At 41.5% G+C, this 10,732-nt stretch overlaps 1 protein-coding gene across 14 annotated transcripts in view; it reads right to left on the bottom strand.

Moving 5' to 3' along the window:
• Positions 1-2,272: 2,272 nt before the first annotated feature.
• Positions 2,273-10,732, bottom strand: part of CAMK2D (calcium/calmodulin dependent protein kinase II delta) — a 121,370-nt gene continuing 112,910 nt past the window's right edge. For 11 of the 14 annotated variants that reach the window (XM_077176801.1, XM_077176806.1, XM_077176805.1 and 8 more), the window contains 4 exons: positions 10,259-10,334; positions 9,571-9,665; positions 8,349-8,577; positions 2,273-4,848 (listed from right to left, as the gene is read on the bottom strand). In XM_077176801.1, coding sequence (XP_077032916.1) covers positions 4,842-4,848; positions 8,349-8,577; positions 9,571-9,665; positions 10,259-10,334 — 407 coding nt within the window. In that variant the 3' untranslated portion in view covers positions 2,273-4,841. Of the gene's footprint in view, positions 4,849-8,344; positions 8,578-9,570; positions 9,666-10,258; positions 10,335-10,732 lie in introns of those variants that run through there. The other 3 variants (XM_077176794.1, XM_077176796.1, XM_054632540.2) reach the window with 3 other exon arrangements.

Genomic DNA, 10,732 nt, shown 5'->3' with positions numbered 1-10,732 from the left:
AGTTCCTAAGATGGTCCAGCCCAACAGCTGGGTTCTGGAAACCGCTTTGAAGAAAGAATGTGACATTTCTGTAACATAGAAATAGCGCTTTTCTATCTCTTTGCCTTGGAAATCCTGTTTTCTATCAGCTTGGTTTTTTTTTGCACTGATTTTCTTCGCCACACCCTCTGATTAAATGTTCTCCTCTTCCCCAAACTTACTGTTTGCAGTGCTTTTGGCCTGGGCTGGGTCTGGACAAGCACATGCTAGATCAGGCAGCCCTGGCACTGCTGTTCTGCAGCATGTGAGCATACAGAATTCCTGTCTCCTTCCACATACACGCTGCCTTGGAAGCAGATCCTACAACCTGTCCTGCTCAGCCACAGGGATCTCTGCTAGAGAGGGAGGGGAAGAGAGAGAAGCCTTCCCTTCCTGTGAGGCCTGGATGGGCTGCAGAATTACTAAGTGTTCCCTTTTGTGAGGAGCCAAACCTCCCTGTACCCTGTACAGGGGTGTCAGCCCAGGACTCTCCCTGCAAGAACAACAGCTTTAGCAGCTGCACCTCGCAGCACTGAACTCCAGTCCACCCACTCCTCTCTTTTACCAATAATCTGTAAGGAACGAAGAAGCTAAAACTCCTGAAGCAATTTGGATCAATTCCTCAATGACTACAGTTAATTTTTTGACTAATGGTGTTTTTTTTATGATGGGTTATGTATGAAGTATGACTGCACAAATTTAAGAAGAAAGGAAAGCCTTGAGAAGCATGAAGCAATTCTGTTTTCTGAGAGAATAGCCCAAGGAGAGGATAAATTACAATGGATTAATAACTCACTGAAGAAACAGTGAAGTTAATCTAGACACAATGAACTCTGGATTTAATATACAGCCCTAAGAGATGGTACTTTTCTTCAATGTGTCCTGGGAGGCCATTTTTAGAAAACAGAATCAATCTGATTACCTCAGCTGTATGTATAGGGTATATTCAAGACCCAGGAAATGGTAATTTTCAGGCCCTGAAATATTGTGTTCCTTACTTACATTAAAAACTGAATAAATGAAAGCACTGGGCTCCCTTTTGCTCAGAACAAACAGCCTCTTCTTGTACACTCCTAAATAGAAAACAGTATTACAAAGCCACCAGGAGGCAGCAGATTAAAATATTTGTGCTATAAAGAATAACCATTAAAAAACCCCAAACCACCCCCCAAATCCTGGTGCTTTCCCAAATATTCAACCTGATATGGAAGAAATGTGTTCTTCCAGCCCCCTGCTGAACATTTGGTTTTATCCACTGATCTCTCTTCTCTGCATACCTGAAATCAGTAGCAATTCCACTGCTGTCAAACAGCTTTATGCAGGAGCATGGTTAAAATGGAAATCGAACTGATTTCTGGAATAGCATTCACTGGAAAAAAATGAGCAAAAAAAGTAAGTAAAAGCGATATGACAAAATATGAGACCTCCCATTAGACTAAACTGCTTTTGCTCCTTCTGGGGTTTAGTGAAAAATTCCAATCCCCTGAGCGCTCTCCTGACTACTACCTTTTTTTGTTTACAAAATGCCACCCAAGAAGAAGAAGAAGCACTGGAATTGTGACCAACCCAGGACAGGCTCTGGCTACCTGCCACGCCAACGCTGCTGCTCCAGCTACGCTGCCTTGGCCCCGGTCCAGCTCTGCACTCCCTAACCCAGGAAAGCTGCAAGTTGTTTCCTCTCCTTCGTCCTTCTTTTTTCTGCTGGTATAAAAGACTGTCCTCAGTTGTGGCTCAACATGGTTTAAGAGAGACTGAAATCACTACAGACATATATGTAAGCTTTTAAACTGGTACGTTATTTTAAATCCTAATTATTTATAGACATAAGTGTATTTTATATTTCTATATGTATGTTTTTATATTCCTACATATATTTTATGGCATTATATAGCATACAATAACTTATCTTACAGAGTCTTGTGTTACAGCTGAGCATATATATATGAAATACAGCAAGGCAGCAACAGAAGTGTTGGAACTACCTAAAATATTTCTAAATATGGCCCTACAAGCACAAGGTATGTGCACAGTCCACCAACAAAGCAGAGCATGAGCAGTGTGCCATCAGCCCCAGGAAAGGCACTTAGGAACCAACCAAAGGAAAAACCACAACAGCAAACTCTTGTATTTTCAAACCAAAAATTCAGCTCCTAAGAAAGTGCATCTGTGCCTCTGGCATCTTAATTCAAACAGACACTATATTTTCCACTGCAAAGATCACAATTAATTGGGAAATTAAAAGACAAGCACAATGTCAGCAGAAATCACAAATTTATTAATTCTTAAATATATCAATCATTTACCATTATGGCAAGAAATATGTACACTGTGTCCCATGGTAAACTGCAGTGTTCCAAAATGACAGAAGTGTATAATTCAGTTGTGGTGGAGAGAACAAATCACAAGTTCCTCACGTCTTGGTGTGGAAGACAAACTTGGTCTACAGTAATACATCAACACCACATGCTATGTTAGAAGTATAAAAAAAACACCCTACACCTAATTTGTTAATTTTAAATATAGTTATGCCACTTATAGCCGCTTCACAAAAAAAAAAAAAAAAAAGAAAAAAGAAAAAAAAAAGAAAAAAAAGAAATTAATGAGAAAAAAATGAGGCCATTACTTTTTTCACAGATCCCATTGGCAGGTTAATATGGCTCAACACATTTATTGTAGATGCTTACTTTAAATATATATTGTTTAAAATCATGTAGTAATTATCAGAGTAGCTTAAGTCCATCTACCATACATCCACTAGTAACAACATCAACATGTTTAAGAATTGCTTCTGATTAGTAATCAACACAGAAAGGTGAAATGATACAAATTAGGAAGCTTTCCCATTTTAAAAAGTTCTGGCTGCCGAGTTGTAAATTTTGGATGGCTAAAAAGGACACTGACTCAGACACCATGCACTGTACAGCGCTGCGGGGAGCAGGAGTCTGCTGCTAACAGAACCACGGGGAGAACAGGAGCAGCCCAGCCTGGCCTTTCCTGCAACAGTGGAAGGGAAGAAACTGAAATTCTTGCAAGGGTGTGTTTTTACAGCAATGTGAGGGAAGGAGAACCAGTCCCTGTTGCAAAGTTTGCATTCTGTGCTGCCAGCATGGCGTTCTACCCTCGGCCTGGAGCTGGGACAAGCCTGTCGGGATTGCTGGCCTTGACACCGAGCGCTGCCAGGGGAGCTTGAGAAACCACGAGTGGATTGAGGGCAAGAGGGTCCCACGGAAAACCGATGTCTCCGTAATTCATTTCCAGAGAAGCAACAGCAGCAGTGTAATGTAAGTAAACTCTTCATATTTAGCTTTAAGGCCTAATATTTCTTGAGTATATTATCCACACAACTGGTCTATACATTAACCCACATATTATATTTTTTAAAGCCTCCTTAAAAAATTTACAGTACATCCTAAAAGCGATAAAAATCTTTCTCTTTCCTTCCATTTTAATCCTCAAAAACTGTCTCTCAATTATCACTTAGTTCCTTACAATTTTTAATTTTGCTTAATCATCCAACAGAACCATTCAGTTAAGCAAAATAAGAAAGCGAAAAGGACTCAAAAGAAACGGAAGCTGCTGACTCATCAGAACACTGACAGTTAATTCTGGAATGGCCAGGCCAGCAAATGAAGAGATTTTTCCAGTTTACATAGACTAATAAACTAAAAAGGCTGCAGCTGGTCCAAAGCCAAGATATTAACACTTCCCCATTTATCAGTGATTTTGTCCATCTAGGATAAAAATCTGTTTTACAGTAATGGAGCTGCCAGCGGAAATCCTAACCATTTCTGCCAGAACCAAAGCAAAATCCTGGGACTCAGGAGAAAAGGAGGAGTCAAAAACCAGTTCTTAAAAAAAGAAGGTAAAATATACTTTTTCTTTTTTTTTCCTTTTTTTTTAATAAACATGTTAGATTTTAAAGTTGTCTGTCAAAATTTATGTCTTGGCATAAATGTAGCAAGTGACAAATGTATTGTGTGTCTACTGCTGTCCATCCAATATCTCTTTTTTGTCTTTTACGCCTTGTTATTCTCTATTTGCATGGAACATCACCTTCATTGAAATGTTAACAGTGTACAGATGGAATATACAGCAACGTGGTGCATCACAAATGTGTTACATGAAGAACCTTCACAACTTCATGCACTCAGAAACATGCATGAAGAGAACGGGATGGCCAAGATGGTAATCAACCAGGTGCGTTGGGTACAGAAAATGCAAGAGCGGCACCGCTGATATTTTTAGCTAGGAGGAAGGAGAAAAAAAACAAACAGATTTCTATTACTGAGGTAACATCACCACCAGATAACAACACATGCTCAAGTGTTAGCCAATGCTATTGAAAAAAAAACATCTTGTCGAGATCACTAAACATGATTCTGGGGAAAAAACAAGGGAAAAAACCTCCACTCAGGCAAAGCATTCCTTTATTTATCAAACCACTTAACAGACATTTTCCATCTTTGCAAGATGCCAGAGAGGCTGTGAAAATAAAAAAGAAAACTGAGGCAGGAAGCCAAAGTGTCTTAAGGGATTCCTTAAGGAAGGGAGGGTAGAATTCAGCTGTGAATCTCTGGTTGTAACTTCACTTCCTCAGCATGGACATCGCAGGCACTGCCATGGACTGAGGCTCTTGTACAAAGATTGGACCAAGTGCCAAGGAAGAATCAGGTGTCATTCACATGCAAGATATGCCAGAGCCAAATGCAGAGAGAGAAGGAAGGGAAAGGAGCTGGAAGCAAGTATGGAGCTAACTGAGGTTGTAGCATAATTTGTATTACCGTAGCATCTAGGGGCTGCAGCCGTGCTGGGATCCCTCTGCGCTAGGCACTGCACAAACACAGAATAAACTCTTGACTCTGCATTCCTGCTCTCTGGCACTGCGCTTATCAAAGTATAAGAAGGTGTGAGCAGTGATCAGGGAGGGAACATAAGCCTCACTGAGGCTGAAGTTAGGTTAGGGAGTCACTTTTAGGCCCAGCAGCCCTTTGACTGCCCATATTGGGCAGGTGCAGTCTCCGAGGACAAGCAGACAGCTCTGCACAAACACATTAGCACAGGTCCCTAAGAACATGGATACAGAGAACAATTTCCTACTGTCACTCCTATCACTCAGAGAGAAACCATGGACCAGACAGAAACCCAAGTTTGCCCCATCTCATTCACAGCAAAACCATGAATAATTTTTTTTTTATAAACTAAACACATACTTGTGCTCATATCCTTTTTCAAGTAAGTTCTCTGCCACAAGGTTACCTCTCCCTGTACCTATAGCTACCAAAGAGCTCAGTTCTATCCTTAGATTTATGCACACTCCTTCCTGAAAACAAGGAAGCTACTGTGCTCGCAGCAACTGGTTTAACACCATCTGGGATACTGTGTCTAGCAGATCACAGCTATAATTGTTTTTGCAACTTTATTAGATTTGAAATTCATCTTCAGACATGATGTGTAAAATACTTTTTTATTATGGAACTGCCATTATTAACTACTGTGTGTTGGTAATAATTAAATAAGTATCTGTAGACTGTATAAATTTCAAATAAAGGAACTAGAACAATAAGTTAATTAGGTTCCTTTAGTTTTCCAAAATGGAGTTTTTGCTGCTCTGACTGGGAAAAGCAAAGGTGAAATATGAGACAGTGTAAAAATGTTCAGGATGAGTTATAGAAGAAGATGGGTCTGGCTAGGTGCTACATGGGAATCTCCCTGTCAGACTTTAGAAGATGGGGAATAAAGAAAGAATGGCAATGTTTGTGCTGAAAGGGAAGTTATCAGCCTAGAGCAGACTCCCTAGTGCTGAGCACAAGCAGTAGGACTGATCTCACATAGCATACTGACACTCAGGTGGAAGGCACTATAAATAGAAAAGAAAACAGGAGCACTGTGCAAGGAGAACCAAATAACCTTGAGGGCTGGGTAATCAAAAAATATTACATGGAATAATAGGAAGTGCAACGTTCTGTAGAAGTTTCTGTGTACTCACTGGCTGGAAATGAGAGTTGAGGGTAAACAGGTGGCTGGCTGAGATGCGCTGCAGATGACAAAAGTGCAAAAATTGTGCAACAGAGCAGGGAGAAGATATTGGGGAATTAAATAAAGCCCTGACTCCAACTGGACAGAGCATTTCAGAAGAAGCCAAGCTAATGGAAAGGTAAACCTCCAACAAAAAAAGACAGTAAGGAGATAAGGTAATAGGAAAATGGAGATCCTATCAGACAAAGCCATCTGAGGTAGGGCTGGCTGCTTACCCTACAGAAGTAGAAGGTGGCAATGATCTGATCAGGCTTCCTACAAACCAGTTCATGTCTGCACACCTAACCAGCACAGGAGAACAACCATGGCATAGAAAAACCAAGGATTCTCTGAAGATGACCGAATTTTACACTGGAAAGCAAGGCTCTGAACTATCAGACCAACAATATTTTGGAATAGTGCTAGGAGCAAGTCCAAAAAACTCCCCTGAATTCAAGATGAGAGCTGGTTATGGGATTTATGTGATATTGTTGCCAGTGCTACACAAGTAGGGCTACGCTGCTGTCTCAGGGAATCTCTCCTCAAGCCTCAGTCTGGCTCTAAGGCTCCTCTGTGACCCCTTAAGCTTGGACACCCCTTGCAATCCTGAAATCTCATCTGTCTGACCCCATTGGCTCAAAAGATTCACCAATACAAAATCCACTCTGCAACTGCAAAAAAATTACTCCATGGTGATTTTTCTTCTCCTTCCACCCTTGGCAGTCACAGAAATCCATATCTTTATTAGGGAGCACAAGCAGATGCAAAGGACATCCTACAGTACCTGTAGTCCCAAAAAAGACAAAGGTAGAAAAAAAATCAGAGGAAATGATTAAATGATTCTCTAGTCCATTTCATGCCACTGTCCTGTAAACACTGACTGTTCAAGAGTGCAGTGTGCCAGGTGAACCTGCTTCACTTGGGCTTTCTGGTTTCTACACACACCCAGCTCAGATCCCTTGACAAACACTCCTTTTGAAGACCTCAAAGATTTACCTAAAACTGCATTTCAAGGAAGAGTAACTGCTCTTTGAATACTATCTGTTGAAACACTGGCAGTGCAGCTGGAATGTAGAAACAAACATTTGGCTCCTGTTCCCATTGGCTTCATATTTTGAAAAAAAAAGTTATCACTAAGTAATAAAATTTCTTTTTTCCTAAATAAGAAAATAATACAAAATCATCACCATGGAAGTTTAACACTTCATTCTACCTTATTTTTACTTCATCAAGTATTATTTCAGATAGGAGAACAGTGTTGCAAGGAGTAAAATATGAGACATGATGGTTCAAAAGATGAAATCTAAGCCCTTACCATCCACACCAGGAAATTCAGCCAGTCTCCACATTAAGACACCTGATGCAAATGGAATTGTATCCTACACAGAGGGCTCACAACTGAGCAAAGCCAGGCCTGGACCAGGCTGCCTATTTGGGAAACCACCAGTCACTGAGGTTTGGGCTCATTTGCAGAGGCTGCTGAAGAAGCAGAGAAGCCAATGGCTTGAGCAGAACCTCCTGAGCAAGCTGTGACTCTTTATTTTGTTATTGCAACCCCCAGTGTGCTGTCATTAACCCTGGTGACAATGTGGCTCAAAGACCTTGGTCACTGACTCTGAGGGTGTGGCAGGGCCTGGATGAACAGCAGAGAGAAATGCTGATGGGAGAGATGAGAGGCTGTCCCATGGGGATGTCAGAACTGCCCAACAAGGAATACTCAGCAGTTAGGCACAGAGAGTGTGGGGAAAGAGATAAGAACGTGAGAGGGACTGAGATGGCTCAATTTACAGAGTAAATGTGTAAACTGGCTAACACCCAACTTGCAGTGAACATACCTAGGCCTGGGAAAGTAGAGGTGGCTGGAAATCACACTAAATATTAGTCAAACTTCAGTTTTTCCTAATAATGACGCATTTTACTTGAAACTTTCTGGTTAGCTCTGACAGCTCCATATATCCTACTGCTTTTTGTTTTCTCAGGTTTTCCAGCAATTGTATTCTAGGTTTTCTAATCCTGTTTTGTGTGACTTCTATCAAGCTTTCTTTAGTTCAAAACACTTTCCTGCTCTTCAAGCTGTCGGTTCAGGGACCGAGTTGGATCAGTGGGCATCAGAGTAGAAAACAACAACCAAAAAAGCGCATTATTTTAGAAATCTTGTCACCAACACTACACACAGCAGTGGGTATAACACATAATGAACAACCACAAAAAATGACACTACCAGAGGACGGCTCGCGGTTTTTAAGGCCCAAAGCAGCTATTGGACTACGTGGTGTGCCTAGGAGGAGTGAGCTGGTGCTGGGGCAGTTCCTTACTTGATGGGCACGGTGGGCGAGCCCGAGCGGTGGAAGTGCACGTTCTGCCACTTGCCGTCGCGCCGGTGCCAGACACGCGTCTCCTCAGACTGCATGGTCTTTGGCATGCCGCTGCCGTCCATGTACTGCGTCAGGCGGATGTAGGCGATGCACGCCGCGTCCTCACCCACCAGGTGCACGTGAGGGTTCAGGATGATCGTGTGGATCGGCTTGTTGCTTTTGGACAGAGCTATCACACACACACACATACACACACAGGGGTACACACAAGAGAAACCACATTTGCTCTGGGTAAGCCAAAAGAACTCATGCCAATCTGTTTTACACACAAACATCTCAGGCTTAGCAGATACAAAATCATAGCTAGGGTTTTATGATAATCACACCTACAACTAAAATACTTCGTAGAAAGAGCACAATCACTTATTATACACTACTTAATAAGTAAACATGTTTAATCCATGCATGTCACAGACATTTTATGAAAAATCATTTCCTTAGGATTTTTTCTCCTGAGAAGCTAAGAGGCCTGAGGAACAAAATATAAAACGATTATCTGCTGCTGTGGAATGCAACAGGTGGATTTGTGATTGGTCTCATGTGATTGTTTCTAATGAATAGCCAATCACAGTCCAGCTGTTTGGACTGTCTTGATCAGTCACAAGCCTTTGTTATCATTCCTTTTCTATTCTTAGCTAGCCTTCTGATGAAATCCTTTCCTTCTATTCTTTTAGTATAGTTTTAATATAATATATATCATAAAATAACAAATCAAGCCTTCTGAAACATGGAGTCAACATTCTCGTCTCTTCCCTCATCCTAAGACCCCTGCAAACACCGTCACACATGCACATATATGGATTAAATAAAGTGGAGGGCACCACCTGGAGTTTCCCAACATTTCAGTTTCCCTATTACGTCTTATGACATTTGTACTCAATATTTTCAGTTAAAATAATTAAACTCTTAACTCATTCTTAATTTTGACTTTTTAGTTCCAAATACCTGAAACTCTCCTCTGCCCTGTGAAGTGCCCTGTGATGTGTGAATGAGCAGAGCAGAAGCAGACTGAAAAACACCTATAGCAGAACTCTGAAAAAAATAATACTCCCTTCCCCTGCCCAAGCCAATTAACTAACTCCCAGACCAAAAAGCTCATTAGATGAGAGACACAAGTCACAAGGAACAGATGAAGACTTGGAGATGAAACTGGAATATTTACCATTTTCGAAGTAAAACCGGTGGAAGTCCATCCCTTCTACCAGATTACCCAAAGCTTCAGGTTCAAAAGACGTAAGGCCAGGATCACAGATTTTTCTATGGAAAAGAGGAAATTCTGCAATGAGCACACGTGGTTAGGGATCACTGCTTTGGAGAGATCATTTTTAACTGTTTCTTTTATGCCTACCAAACATTTCACCTACTCATGCCATCACATTGGAAAAGAACAGAACTTAACATCAGGAGCAGGCATGGAGTTCTGGTTTCAGCTCAATTAGTAAATTTGGAGCTTACTTGGAGTGGACCCCATTTCACATAAATCATGTTTTGACCAAAAAAAGACCCACAAGTCAGTGTTATTACAAGTAGGAATTTTCACTTGTGACAATGAAAACCGTGGCTGTGCAATGCAAGGGATATTTTTTACACCTCGCATCATGATGTAAGCCAGATTTAAATATTTTCTTCTAACTACACTGGAGTCATACTAGCAGCTCTTCTAAAACTAGTGATGTATGAAGCCAGGGAAAAGTGGCCATGCACGTATCTTGTGTTTCAAGGGGACATCTGGGAAGGCATTTCAACAGTACCTAACTCCAAGCACAGGCACTCACACATAAACATGCATATTTACACAGACAGTGTCAAATACCCCAGCTGTCCTCACCCCCTCCAAAGGAGGAGCTTACGTGTAAGCTTCGAAGTCCCCGTTGTTGATGGCTTCAATCAACTGCTCAGTCACCTTGATAATCTCCTGCTTACGAGCTGGGGAGAGACACAAACCCAATCTTACAGGGGAAGGCAAAGTGGAAGGTGACAGCTGACAGGGATTCTGTCACTCCCCAGCTGCCACAACAGCCATCTCTCCTCCTTCTTACAACCAAAGGACATGATGTTACGTTGTTGCTTTACACTGATTCGCCTTCAGTGCACTCCTGTATCCACAAGGAAATTAAACAGACGTCAAGATCAATCCACTTCCCTATCATACTTCTAATTATCTTTCCTTCACCGGAGGCTCTGCTGTTTAAAAAGCAAAACAAACCAAGCCCAACTCTAGACTTCAAACTCCAGGAAGCTGATTACTGTTTTACAGCCAGTCTGGCTGTAGTAGCTCTGTTTGCAAGCAACAGTTGTACAGCACACTCCCACACATGGGTTTG

This window comes from Agelaius phoeniceus, chromosome 4 (genome assembly GCF_051311805.1).
Source record: "Agelaius phoeniceus isolate bAgePho1 chromosome 4, bAgePho1.hap1, whole genome shotgun sequence".
NCBI lineage: Eukaryota > Metazoa > Chordata > Aves > Passeriformes > Icteridae > Agelaius > Agelaius phoeniceus.
This window is presented reverse-complemented; position numbering and strand designations above follow the sequence as displayed.